The sequence below is a fragment of the Notothenia coriiceps genome, unplaced genomic scaffold (genome assembly GCF_000735185.1).
Source record: "Notothenia coriiceps isolate Sejong01 unplaced genomic scaffold, NC01 NC01_scaffold00017597, whole genome shotgun sequence".
NCBI lineage: Eukaryota > Metazoa > Chordata > Actinopteri > Perciformes > Nototheniidae > Notothenia > Notothenia coriiceps.
The window spans coordinates 20,906-35,031 of record NW_011350298.1 but is presented as its reverse complement, the minus strand read 5'-3'; the positions used below and the strand labels follow the sequence as shown (position 1 = coordinate 35,031).

At 40.4% G+C, this 14,126-nt stretch overlaps 1 protein-coding gene across 1 annotated transcript in view; it reads left to right on the top strand.

Annotated features, from left to right (window-relative positions):
* Positions 1–3,637: 3,637 nt before the first annotated feature.
* LOC104950472 (round spermatid basic protein 1-like) overlaps positions 3,638–14,126 on the top strand; it is a gene marked incomplete at its 3' end in the record, with an annotated part of 31,389 nt that continues 20,900 nt past the window's right edge. The window contains exons 1-2 of the mRNA XM_010777002.1: positions 3,638–4,329; positions 12,100–12,249. Coding sequence (XP_010775304.1) covers positions 3,702–4,329; positions 12,100–12,249 — 778 coding nt within the window. The remainder of the gene's footprint in view (positions 4,330–12,099; positions 12,250–14,126) is intronic.

The following is a 14,126-nucleotide window of genomic DNA, read 5'->3' as shown; positions in this document are numbered from 1 at the left end:
ATTGAAATAATGCGACTTGCTTTCAGTGGTTCAAAGCTGCCAGTAAGACTGAATGTATGAAGTGTTGAGAAAGAAAACCTTTTTAACAAAACTTTGTTTGTCCACATTTCTCTCTTTGTATGCTCCCACCTGAACCCGCTCACATGCACATGCTATCTCAAGAAAAGAGCCCCACCTGTGCCTTTAAGAAGAGAGGCCGCCTCACCCTTCTTCCCCTCTCGTCCAATCATCATTTTAGCGCTGGGGTTGAGCGATTTGATCGCTACGCTTGCTCACGGCCTCCTGTGGACTCTGTCAGCCCCACACACACACTTTTCGGTGACCCTCCTTACAACACACATAAACACACACAGCCCAAAATGTTTTGTATGCTTGCAAGAAATCAACAGCTTAAACCCTGACCATAAGCTGAAGACTCTTTGTTATTTGCTGTGGAGATGCATGTAACAAAAAATGTGTTGCTGTGAGTGGAAATACAGACAGCTTTTATTTACAAGCTTTATAAAGCACATTTCAGACAACAAGGTAATAGGCAAGTGCCTAAGTACACAAACAATTTAAATAGTTAGAATAAATTAAAAGCAGAGCCAAGTCAATAGAAATCAAACACAAAGTTAATTTTGACTAGCATTGTAAATATGCTTATTGTATTTATTTAGCCTTAGTTTTGCGTGTGCTGTGTGTGTGTGTGTGTGTTGTGTGCTGCTGCTGTGTTGTGTGGTGTGCTTGCTGTGTGTGTGTGTGTGTGTGTGTGTGTGCTGTGTGTGTGCTGTGTGTGTGTGTGCTGTGTTGTGTGGTGCTGTGTGTTGTGTGTGTGTGTGTGCTGTGTGTGGTGTGTGTGTGTGTGTGTGTGTTGTGTGTGCTGTGTGTGTGTGTGTGTGTGGTAATTCTGCCAGAGACAAAAGTATACACGACACCCCCACCAGTGATGCACTGATTAACTTAGTCCCAGCAAGGTGTTAAAAAACCACAGGCGCCTAACTGTTTTACACAGATACATGTAGCTTGCATATTTGTATTCACTTTAAACACAGAGGCACAAGCCCACCTGGTTTAGGAATGGATACTGGATTATTTACTTTCTGCTCACAGGCTCTCATTTGTAGATTAATTTATAAGTTAATACCATACAATATTTAAAGGTATAGGTGCGCAGAGCAGGTTTTGTCTGCTCCTCTCACGCGTTACAGCAATGACATCTACAAAAAACTTGTTAGGGGTCCTACAATGCTCATGTTCAGGTTCATATCCTTGTTTAGTGTCTCTGGGACATGTCTCCATGCTTAATGTTCAAAAAGCTCTTTATTTTTCTCATACTGCCTGTGCTGCAGCCCCTCTTTTCACCCTCTGTCTGAAACCAGAGCCCAGTCTGATTGGTTAGCTGGCCGGCTCTGTTGTGAGAGAGATGTCCCACCCCTGACAGACACCAAGCAGTCACCAGAGAACTCGCCGATGCCGACGCCGACTGTTGCGTCGGCGTGTTCTCCTGCGTCTTGGCCATGGCACTGGAACACACCGCAAAGACTTCAGCCGAGTACGTACGAACTGCGCATGCGTGAGTGGCAATAACTCTCCTTACTAGCAGGCGGCGGTAGTGTGTATTCGTCATTAAAAACAGGCAACAACCGGAAGACAGAAGACGAACAGACTACGTGATATAAACAAACAAAAAGTAGCGTGTGCGTTCCATTTTCACTCTCGTCCATCGAAAACACGTTTTGTGCGGTACTGGAGCTATCAGCCATCGGAGTGTTGCTTGTGGAAGACATTCTCAAGCCGTTTCGCTTCTCATGCACTGATTCGCTAGCTGCACAGCCAATCAGAGTGATTTCTTTGTCCGACTGCCTGTGGCCGACGCACGGCCGATTCAACATGTTGAATCAGCCTTGCGTCGGCCATGAAGGCCAAATAAGGCGTGTCACGGCCGACGGTAAGGGACACACCAAATTGAGTTTGGGCGACAGGGCACGCTTCGTCGTCCGACGAACGAAAACGGCCGATTTTGGCCTGGTGTGTCAGGGCCTTTAGAGCTAACCAATAGAAGTTTGAGTGTTACATAGGGATGTCACTATGTTCAGGAAGTAAAAAGGAGTCAAATTAAGTCTTTTTAGGCAGGATGTATATCAATGCATACAAGATATACACGTCCTAGAAAGATTACTTGATGGAAGTATCTAACATGTTTCAAATCTAGAAAAGTACAGATACAGCACAAAACTAATACAGCTAAAGACAATTAAATATTTTTTATTCTACATTATAAGGCAGGATCCATCCATGTATTCCACAGGCCTAACACCACTCCTGCTAACTTTCTCTCCTTTACTTTACTACTTTTTTGTGACTTACACACCTGGTGATCGATGTGTTGAATACACAGTCTGACACACACACACACTTTCCCTATCTGCATGTTGTATGCATTAAGCCAGATTGCCATCTTAACTGGGTCACCTCAGTTTTCCCATGGAGCAGTTTAACATGTTGTGTAATTACTTATAAATATAGCCGTTCAGTGTGTGAGCAGGAGCAGCAGGCTACACCATCTGAAGGAACTGACAAGTGTGTCAGCTCTGTTTTAAAACCTAGAATAAACATTATAATGCATCCTATTTTTAGGTACATGAGTCATATACAGTAGATGCTGGTAGAAATGGATACACACACCCTTCACAGTGTACTTGTTGTGTGGTTACCACACACACACACACACACACACACACACACACACACACACACACACACACACACACACACAGTTTGCTGTCACTTTAATCAGTCTTAGTGTAGAATCGTTTTTAAATGCAGATAAATCTGTAATGATGAGTGAGTGATTAACTAATTACGTTTTGAAGATTAGATGAAAAAGGGAACGTTATTCCTTAGAACATTTTCACTTTATCAAACACACATATCACCAACACCAAAGTTCTCTACAGGCACTTTCAGTCAGTTGTGACAAATATGTAAAAACTATCTAAATCCAAATAATAATTTAGTAATTGCAAATTAATAAACTGAATAATTATAATCTTATGTATTGTAGATTTCTGAGTAAACCATAACTTGTTTGCCTAATTATCTAAATATGTATTACAAATACTTGGTTGGTAAATAATGCTTACAATATAATATTAATCACAAGTGTTATTTTAATGTGTTTTATTATGTAACCTTTATTTTAGAAGAAGGTCCCACCAAAAATATTATTACACCATAGAGTGGCCAAGATAGCTTAGTACAAAATTAAACAACATGACGTACAAAACTTCCCAATAATTCCGAAGAACAGCTGTTTCATTTCATGCCTCCTTTAACACATTTGTTATGATTCCATCTGATTTCATCAGTGGATATAACAGTTTTCTCCAGATATTTAAAGACATTAAAGCAACCACTTTGAGGAGTGTAGTTGGTAGCTACCAGAGTAAGTTATATTTCTCATAATGCTTGTTGGTGTTGATGTTCACTTTAATGCTCCTGATTCTTTTTCAGAGAACACATTAAAGGTAAGCTCCGCCTTTAGTTTTTCCCTCTCTGTCTCATGCTCTGTCTGTCAGTCAAGATTAGTCCCGCCCCTCGCTAACCACCTGTCCATCAAACTCTGCCCCGCCCCTTCACTGCCTGCCTGCACGTCGCGCAAAAAAAAACAGCAGCGGCGGCCGTTGGGGAAGAGAGTAAATAGAGAGAGAAGCCTCAAGATGGCTGACTCGCTGTGCTCCGCTTACCTCACCGGAGCTGCTACTGCGGTAGCCCCGGCGGTCGCCTCCGCCAAAAGCCCTCTGGTCAAGCCGACCGAGGCAAAGGGAGCCCCTGACAACCGCCTTCAGTCTTCCCGGGATTTCAACCCGCCGCTGCCCAAGAAGGTCCGGCTGGAGGAGAGGAGCGTTAAACCCAAGAAACTCAGCCGGGAAGCAGGAGTGGGAGGCAACGGCAGAGAGAAACTCCAGCAGCCCAATAAGCAGCAGATTTATGGGGCGGGCTTGTGGAGCTTCAGCCCGGTTAAGACGAGTAGCAACAACCCTTCGGTGCCTGCTACCAGTGGGCACCAGCTACCGACAAACACGCAGAAAGTCTTTAAACAGAGCGACTTCTTCCTCCACAAAGCGCCTTCCTCCTCCAAACACAAAAACCCCAGTAAAGATAAACAGCGCGAGAAAGAGAGGGAGAAGGGGGCAGGAGGCGGAGAGGAGAAGAAGAGAACTAAAGTACTGGTGACCTCCGGACCCGGGGATAATGTTAATAATAACAACAACAACGAAATCAGCAGAATTAACACCACTTCTGCTGTGAAACGAGAAAATGGGGAGGTCATGTTGGCACCCGAAGGTAGGCCAGCAGTGTATTTTATTTTAGTTATATTTGAAAGGAATTCCTAAAGTTGTGATTATTATATGTAGGGTTGATCTGTGGTGCTTTGTAGTGACTTGGCTCATCGTAGAATCATCCACTTGGGGCATGAACATGTGGCTCTGAGAGTGCGGTTGTCTGCCTCATAATTTGTCCCGTTTTTGAATAAGCTACCGCTTAAAGAGCGCTCCTAAATGTTGTCTTTGGACCCGTAACATTCTCAACGGTTTCCCTATATTATAAATGCATATTATAAAACAGGTTTACATGGAGTTGGGCGTGTATAAGCCCAGTTTAGTCGGTGTTTCTGCGGGACATGGCTGCCAGCTCTCGTCGCTTGTTCACCCGCTCGTGAACCTTCGAGCTCCACAACGGCGTTTCAGGGCAGTAGTCGCAAGACCGGGCTGTTGCATCGCAACCAGCTGCTCTGGTGCTGCAGAGGAATTGTTACCTTTTTACGTCATATATTGTCGAAAAATATGTATACTGTTTTATTACTATGGTAATGTAGTCGAGTAAGCTGTTTATAAACGGCGTACAAAAACTATAATCCGTCATGTCAGCGTAACAATTAAGTAAATTGTTATTCTGTAATATCAATGCATTTATATATTTGTATTACCTAAGGAGTAGTGTGTGTGCACTAAACTGCACGCTGCTGTCATAACAATATGACAGTCGCCCGCCATTATGGGGTAAGTGTTGTTTTGGTAGAGCACCACGCCCCCCTCGGTAACCTCAGGCTGGAAGCACAGCTCCCCGCTTGTTGTTGCTGTCGAGTGAGGCTGTTACTCCATGTTCTATACGCAGATCATGGTGTAGGCTGTTCATTGATCCACACCTACATCAATTTGTTTTACAATTGAACAACCTTTATTATTTCACTTGAGTCATTACACTTGGATACGATTGACACTAGCAATTATCAAACAATGTTTATTTATATAGCCCAATATCACAAATGTTACATTTGTCTCAGTGGTCTTCACAGTTTGTACAGAATATCACTATGACAATACGACACCCTCTGTCCTTTGACCATCTCATCGTACAAGGAAAAACTTTCAGAGAAAACCCCACAGTTTAAAGGGGAACATGGGAGAAACCTCAGGGAGAGCAACAGAGGAGGGATCCCTCTCCCAGGACGGACAGACGTGCAATAGATGCCGTGTGTAAATCGAAGAGATAATACATTTTACAGGGTAGACCAAATGTTTGGAAATGCATGTGTCTACAATAAGAAGATGAATCCTCGAGGATGTCAACAATCCTGTGGGAGCCATCAGGGAAGTAGTATGATGAGAGTCATGTAGGACCACAATTATGAGCTGTTATGACAGAAGGAAAACAATATAAATATTTTAGCTCGGGTACAATTGTCAGTGAAATAGCCTAAATGGCAAGAAAACAATAATCACAACACAAACAGTTGGTAACAAACTACAATATTATGATATCTTAAATACAATACCGTAAATTGTCCAACTACTTATTTATTTTTAAACATATGTTTTGCTAAATATCTAGGCTATGTTTCTTTTTACATGATGAAATATGCTAATGACTGATTATGTCACAGCGCTGAAGCTACTACTTTATGTTTAATCACTGTAGACCTTGTGTTTTGTTGCGTGTTTTCTCATCGTCACGTCACAGTGTCTCAACTCTCTGCGTGTGTGTGTTTAGACACTAGCAGGTGTACCAAGGGGACAAATGCAAATGTATGTGAGTGCATGATGTCTCCTTTTTCCAGTTGGGTAGGTTGACAGGTCATGACTGAGCAGCCTTTGCAGACACGGAGAACACCAGAAGTGCCAAAACAACCCATCAGAAATAGTGTAAATTGCCTGTGTTGGATGTGTGTGCACGCTTTATCTGCATTTCAGAACAGGGAGGATGGGGTTGGTCTCCACATAGAACTGGAACAGAAATGGGATTAAAAAAAATAATGTAACTTTTAAATAAACAATGTTCTTAACTGAGTAAATAAACCTTTATTTACCAATTATTACACAAAAAGTCAGTGTAGTGTTATTGAATGTATTATGTTAATTGAACAACTTATATACATGCAGATTTTTTGGGTAGTTTTAAGAGCATATAAGTAGAAAACTGAACTTAATATTTAATCCGTTATACTTGTTTGTTTGTGCCTTTTGTGTTCAATACACATGTTGGAAATAATTTCCTTATTGTTTTTTAATTAACAAGAAATATGCAACAGTAATCTGAAAGAAGCAGAAAGTAACAACTGTGTACATTTTAATATCTATTTATTTATATATTTGTAATATCTATATTGTGATATTTAACATCGCATATTTTCCTCATATTGTGCAGCCCTAAACCTGATCAAATGTGATCATAAGTAACCATAAATAAAAGCACCCACTGAGGTGCTCTTGAGCAAAGTCCTGAGCCTGTAATTGCTGTTGGGTTCTGCTCAATGGCCAGACTGTCATTATATTGAGTAGCTTCAAATGTGAAGATGAGGAAGTATATGAATATTGCAGAGTGTTGCTGGAAAATTAATCCTAGGCAAAAGGATTAAAATGCTCCAGCTTCCTGTTAAAGCTGTTACAGTGTGTCAGTCCTTGTCCTTCTCTCTGTCACACAGCTGCTGTCAGCATAGACTTGAGGGGATTGCGAAAAAACACAATTTAAATATTGTTTTTCTAATATATTTTCACTTGTTAGACAGACTGCTGTCCAACAGGAGGACATTTCCTGCTCTGAAGCTGACTGTGCTCTGACCTTCCTGGAAGGCAAGACATTTTCCTGCAGGGATCAAAAGAGGATCACGCAGCCACAGTATTATTATTATTATTATTACTGTTTGGTTTGCTGTCGGAGCGAGGGTTAATGATACTGCCACGACTCCTGGTTACATACATCTGGTCTAGAAATTAGAGACACTGGAGTAAGTGCATTGAACGAGGAATCATTACAGCATTAGGTCAGCTGATCTTGTGTGAAATAAATAATTGTTTAACTCTAATGGCGCATTTCCACTGCAGGGCCTTGCACGGCTCAGTACGGTATAGTTAGGCCTTGGTAGGCCAGGCTCACTTTATGCTGCGTTACCATTACAGTTTAGTAGCTGGGGCAGTACCTATACTAACGCAGTTTAGGCGGAGCCGTGACGTCATCTTCAATGCGAACCACAAAACCAACATCAGCCGTTAGCTGTTAGCACTCAGAGCTCACAGCTCCTCATATCTGTTCAGAAACTAGACAGAAGTTAAAGACGTACAAACCACAGACTGTCTGTGTCATGGTGAATACAGTCTCTGGTTTATTTATGTCTGTATAGGCCGTTGTTGTGAGTGTGGACGGTCGGAGCAACGTTAGCTTAGCCGATCTCCATTCAGAAAACACACATTTTAAAAGGTTTTTCGCCTGCCGTCTTGTCTGTAGACTTGTCAAAGCATTAATTCATGGTTTTTACAAACCGGTATCAGTATGTTGTTACTTCGGCATCATTTTGAAACGTGTATTACGATTAAATCATGGTAAAATATGTTAATTTTGTTGTAGTTGCCAGCAATTCTCTCACTAGTTTAGCATACTCAGCCCGGTTGTTGGCCTGGAAAGAACCTCGATTTTGGAGAGCCAGAAAACTTTGAGGACCACTAAGACCTGTTGTTGACACCCATTTACATGCAGTCGGATATTATAAGTAAAACCAGATGCAGCTCTAAAGATACTCCTACTCACATTTAGGTTTGATCCAGATCAATCATAACTGAATAAAAAGGCTGAACTAATTAAACTCTTCTGTCTGCCTGGCCACTGTAGATGTTTTGATGTGTCACATGTAGGGATGCATACCGGTATTACCGAAATACCGGTTACTGGTGGCTACGGTATACCGTACCGAAATTAGATCCGATTTCGATACTTTAAAAAAAAATATATATATATATATATATTTTAAATTTAATTTTAAAAGTAGAGTCCGTGGCCCGTGATGGTGGGTGTTATAAATTAGATTGCATAATTTTTTTCTTCATATTTTATGTTATTTTTCTATTGTTTGTTCAACACTAGAAAGGTAAGTCCCACAAATGAACTGTGATGGGATTTTGTTTCTCTCACCAGTGAAGGCAAATGTTGATTTTAAAGATGAGATTTGTTTGTTTGTGCAATGCCGAGATCTCATGACCATTATTCTATTATTTATTTGTTCTTTAGTCGAATCTCAGGTTTAACATGAATTATAACGGTGCTATAACGGTCTGTTTGCATTGACAAGATGTGCTATTCACGTGGCCCACCTGATGGCGGGTGTTATAAAAGATATTACATAATCGGTTTTCTTCATATTTTTTATGTATTTTTCATTGTTTGTTCAGTACTAAAAGGTCCAAGAAGTCCCACAATTGAATTTAATATTCATTTGACATGTTAACTATATTGTAAAGAGCTTCATGGGAGTAATTGTGGGATGATACATTTTCAAAGTATCACGATATGTATCGGTTGAGTATCGGTATCGTTCAATGGTATCGGTATCGTAAAAAAGTCAACGATATGCATCCCTAGTCACATGTGCTATATAGATTAAAGCTGATGCAAACAGTTATATGGCTATTGGTGTGATGGGTCCTGTACTTTTGTAAATTGTAATATGCACTTTCATGTGGCTGATCTTTAAACACATCAACTTACAAACTAGTGAGTACCTGTGATGGCTATCAATTTCCTAATTATCTCCTAATGGCCTTTAGTCGACCTAATATGGGTACATCTGCTTTTTTTTTTCAATGCAAAATTGCTTTAACAACTAAACAATTATCTGTCTATTGACTATGCATTGGAGCTCTGTTGGACATTGTTCTGACCATTAAACAATGCATGTAAACCAGGGAGACTGGGACTGTTGTGAATCATGTCTGCAGTAATTAGGTTTTTGTGTGAATGCTAATGCAGCATGCTGAAAGAATCCCTGTCCTCGTACAGCGACAGGAAAAGAGAAAATCAAGCGTGGCCGCAATCAGCCTCCAATTAACTAACTGTCTGCAGGGTCATTTATTCAGACCAAAGCATTACAAGACCGTTAAAGAGACTGACAAAGAGTGAATGAACAGCAATTTACATTTTGAGATCAGCTTGAATTGTGAAGCATGGATTTGCCACGTAGCAGGATGCACATCTGGACTTTAGGAGGGTGCTGGTGGGCCGGTTTACCTGTAGTGTGGCAGGGAGTCCTACAACACTGATATATCGCCTTCACTCTGGTGTCTCACTGCAGTGTTTTAATGTTACAGTTTTCCCTCTTTAATGTGTACCTTCACATCATAGGCCTGGGTGGCTTTCACCTTTTTTCTGTCTGTTTGCCACCGTGAGTCATTCTATTTGCAGAAATGATATCGAGCATTTTGTGCACATAGCTTCTCCTTTAGCTGTGATGTCTAATCCTTGAAGCCCTCAGATTCCTCAACAAAATACTAGGACACACATTTAGCTTGATTCTGCTTGTTTATTAGATTTAGTAATAAAAACTCATTAGATTCTCAGAATATGAAAATAATATGAAAGGACAACGAAACCGTTGTATGATTATCGTTAACACTTGCACATTTAATGGAATTCTTTCATCTATTGTTTGATCGGATTAAAAATAGATGAAAGATTTAAGTGAAAAAGAACAACTGGCAGCACTAACACACACACTAGCTAGCCAAAATAAATCTATGCTTTTTACAGATAAATGTAACACTATAATATGTAACACTGTAATGTAACAATAATAAAGGTTATTTTAGGGCAAGTGAATTGAAGATACTACTGTTGTTGTCAAAATGTAAATCTGAAACCCCCCTTTGACTTCATGCATTAATGATTGTCCTCCACAGCTCTAAAAGTTGGATGGCAGTGGGGACTTGCGTAGTTGACGTTAACAAACCGTCTGCCTCTGGCCCTCTATGTTTCAAAGTATTTTCTTCTCTGTGATCATCCTAACAGTGAAAACCACCTGCTGTGTTCCCCTTCAGAACCCGGCTGCTGCAAAGAAGCCTGAAAACAAGCTCAGAAAAAAACTGAGAAGTTTCATGGATCCCATTAATTTCGGATTCACTTGCACCTCTAGCTTTGTGATATATTCCCATGACACATCAACACTGTGAAGCTTCACACCAGTTTAAAACGTGTGAACCTCAAGCAATTCACTGGTGTCCTTTTTGACTTTAAAGGGAGAGCCCCTCTTCTCAAGCTGTGATAAATTAGCACATATTCCAGTTTGTTTAAGACCCAGTCAGCCACCTGGGCTAATTTATCTCCTATTGCGTCTTAATTAAAAGTTTATGAATGCTGCTGCTCTGGCATGGTCGGACATGTTTTCATATATCTGGCATTAGATCTGAGTGAAACCTCCTTTGTGGGCGGCTTCCTGTAGTAGAGCTAAATGGATGTTTTGAAACATGCCGTTTCTTCTTTAACAGGCAGCTTACAGTGTCTAGTCATTTTGCAGCACTTCTTAAAACGCTTTGTTAAAAATGTTTGCCTTCCGTTTGTTAACCACAAGGTATGAGGATAATGACTTCCTGCATGTTCAGTAGCAAACCCAAGCGACCTACTTAAGTTCACAACGCCATGGTTTTGATTGAAATATAGTCATTCAAAAGGAGTGTATCGATGCACCTCTGATTCTCCGACTGCTCCTTTAAGCCTTTTTGACTTTCAAAGAATGTTCTCCTTTGATCCTGCAGACAGCCAGTCCAACCCCACTGGGTTCACTCTCCCACTCCCCATGACCACAGGAGAGAGAACAGTCTCCAAACACAGCTTCCTTTTAAATGCTGATCTGACTGAGTTCAAAGAAAAGAAAGAATAAGCAGAAGAACTACTGTGGTGAAAATAAGAAGTTGTTCTTTCTTTATGTGGATATGAAAGGAAATAAAGAATCAAAGGAGAAGATATATATATAAGAATTTAGTTATTTTAAGAAATATTATCTTTATTTTTACAGGACTTTTCTTAACAAAGTTATGAAGTGTTGCAAAGAACACATACAAACACAGCTAAGTACCTAACAGGGGGAAATGTCAGAAACCCTAAGAATAAAAACTAAATCTATTGGAATCAGGAAATTCTCTGCAATGTTTCAAGATTATATTTTAAAAAGCAATGAACTCTTTCTTAGCTTGTGCTGGAGGAGAGATGATTTACTCCCATCCACGGGGTACGTGTGATGGCTGATATTCACATTTTAAACTGCTGCTCTCATCCACAGCCATTTGCAATGAGTGCAACCTGAGAGTGCACTCCAATGCCTTGATCTGCACATATTCCCTCAACACTGAAATGATTCTGTCAGAGGGAGAAGCGCCGGGAAGAGGAAATAAAATAAGTTGACACTAGCAGAGGAAATAAGACAGGGAGAGTAAGGTGGAGGAAACGTGCAGGATATTTTGATTAGCTTTATGGCTGTGTGTGAAGTTGCAGAGTCTTAAAGGGAATTGGTAGACCATTACAGTGCTGAGGAAAGGAGAGAGATAAAACTAAAGGCATCGTGGAGACATGGATGTGTTGCACCAGGGAGAGAAAAGCCAAACCGTTTGTAGGAGGAAGAGCAATACCATTAGGGAAAGGATGATGGCCAAGGTGAAACACTTGGCAAGAGTTTAGTCAAGGGGCGGGAGAAAACAAATGAAGTACTCTCAAACAAGTGAAGTATGTGTGTAGTGAGCCAATCTGGGCGCTAATGCTAACCTAAGAGACCTGAAAACATCCCCTCTGCTTCCACAGAGCACTCCAACAAGGACAAGGCAAAAGAGAGAGACCGAGAGGAGAGGGAGAAGAAGAAGGTCAAAGACCGAGAGAGGGAGAAGAAGAAGAAGCACAAAGTGATCAACGAACTCAAGATGGAGAACGGAGAAGTCAAGCCGCCCATCAAAGGTCGGTGGAAACACACAATGCAAACCAAGGGATTCATGTAGGGTGACATTTTTTTCCGTTTGATCCTTGAAATGTCAAAAAAAAAGCTTTTTTTTGTCCAACAAAACACTCCAACACAAAAGACATTCAACTTAGAATCATATTAAAAATGAAGAGATTACTGATTCCGACCATTGGAAGCTGGATCCAGTCCAAATCTGACATTGTTGCTTAATAATTCACATTAAGAAAAATCTCAAAAGAGTCAACCTGCGTGTTTTCTTTTGTCTCCAAAGTATGGAGTTTGTCACAGGTGGTTGTAAACGAGGAAGCTGCTGGAGCATCTGTGTTCCCTTATGTTGAGATTTCCTTCATCATCAAACTGTTGATTTGTTTTCTGTGGATTATTATTGTTTTGGCAGCAGATATATGGGAGTGCCCTTTGAGCGATAATAGGGAAAAAAAGATAAAACCCAAACAAGTGAGTTATGGGTTTTTGATTTCTTAATTTGTTAGCAGGAAGCTGTCAAATAACAATGACTGTTTGAGCATTTGTTTGTGTGAGAGTCAGGACCAAATCAATTATTTTCTGTGTTCTGCTGGCTCAGTGATCAAAGCTACACACCCACAGGCTAATGCATATATCTGTCTTTCTGGCTCTCTCCATGGTATGCAGTGAAATGCAAACGAATGCATTCATGATCATTTCAAAATAAATAATTGCGTTGAGTCAGATCTCTGAGAACAAACACTGGAAGCATTTTTTTCAGTTAGAAACTCATTCAGGTAAAATGCATCACAATTGTTGCTCTTAGCATCTGCTCAGCATCACAGTGGGGGGTGGGTTATACTGTGGGGTCTTCATTAAAAGACCTAATATAGCACACTGTGTGTGTGTGTGTGTGTGTGTGTGTGTGTGTGTGTGTGTGTGTGTGTGTGTGTGTGTGTGTGTGTGTGTGTGTGTGTGTGTGTGTGTGTGTGTGTGTCTTTGTCTTTGTCTTTGTCTTTGTCTTTGTCTTTGTCTTTGTCTTTGTCTTTGTCTTTACAGGGAAAACTAATATGGATCATAACATAAATGACAGTATTTTTAATCCAATTCTTCCCAAAGTAAATGCATGAATGACATAAGGAAGAACTCATCCCAGTGGTGACATGATGAGTCAGTTCATTGATTACTGGGGAGGCGGAACACTTTTGATAATGGATGAAGTATTAAAGCTTATCAAAAAGTTGAACATTCACTCGTCTCTATCCATCTTTAACTACACAATGTATTTGTTATTTATTAATAAAGTCCCCAAGAAACCGTCCGACAGCTTTACTCTGAACACTCCATGTTTCCATAGTAACACACTGTCCAACTGTTACTGTGTTAGGCAAGGCAAGGCACGTTTATTTATATAGCACCTTTCAACACAAGGCAATTCAAAGTGCTTTACAAAAATGAAAAACATTTAAGAAAATGGCATTAAAATCACTCCATTAAAAATCAAGAGATAAAAAATCAACATTAAAAGAAAAATACAGAATAAAAGTACAGTGCACTTAAGATACTGAATACGTCAATCTAAAAAGCGGCAAAAACGAAAAAGTCTTCAGACCTGGATTTAAAAGTACGGTATCGAGTTGCAGAGGACCGGCAGGTTTACTAGTTGTTCCCACACACTTTGGGAGCATAATAACGAACTCCTCATCTTAGCTCCTGAAACCTTGAGCTGACTGCAGTTCATCCATAGAACGCCCGGCGCACAAAAAGGGCAGAAATGGGTACTGATTCTCCTAAACCATCTCAAAGCTCTTATAAACAGACAGCAATATTTCAAAATACATTCTTGAACACACAGGGAAGCCATGCAAAGACTTCAGAACAGGGAAGGTTTAATCATAAACACGAAAAG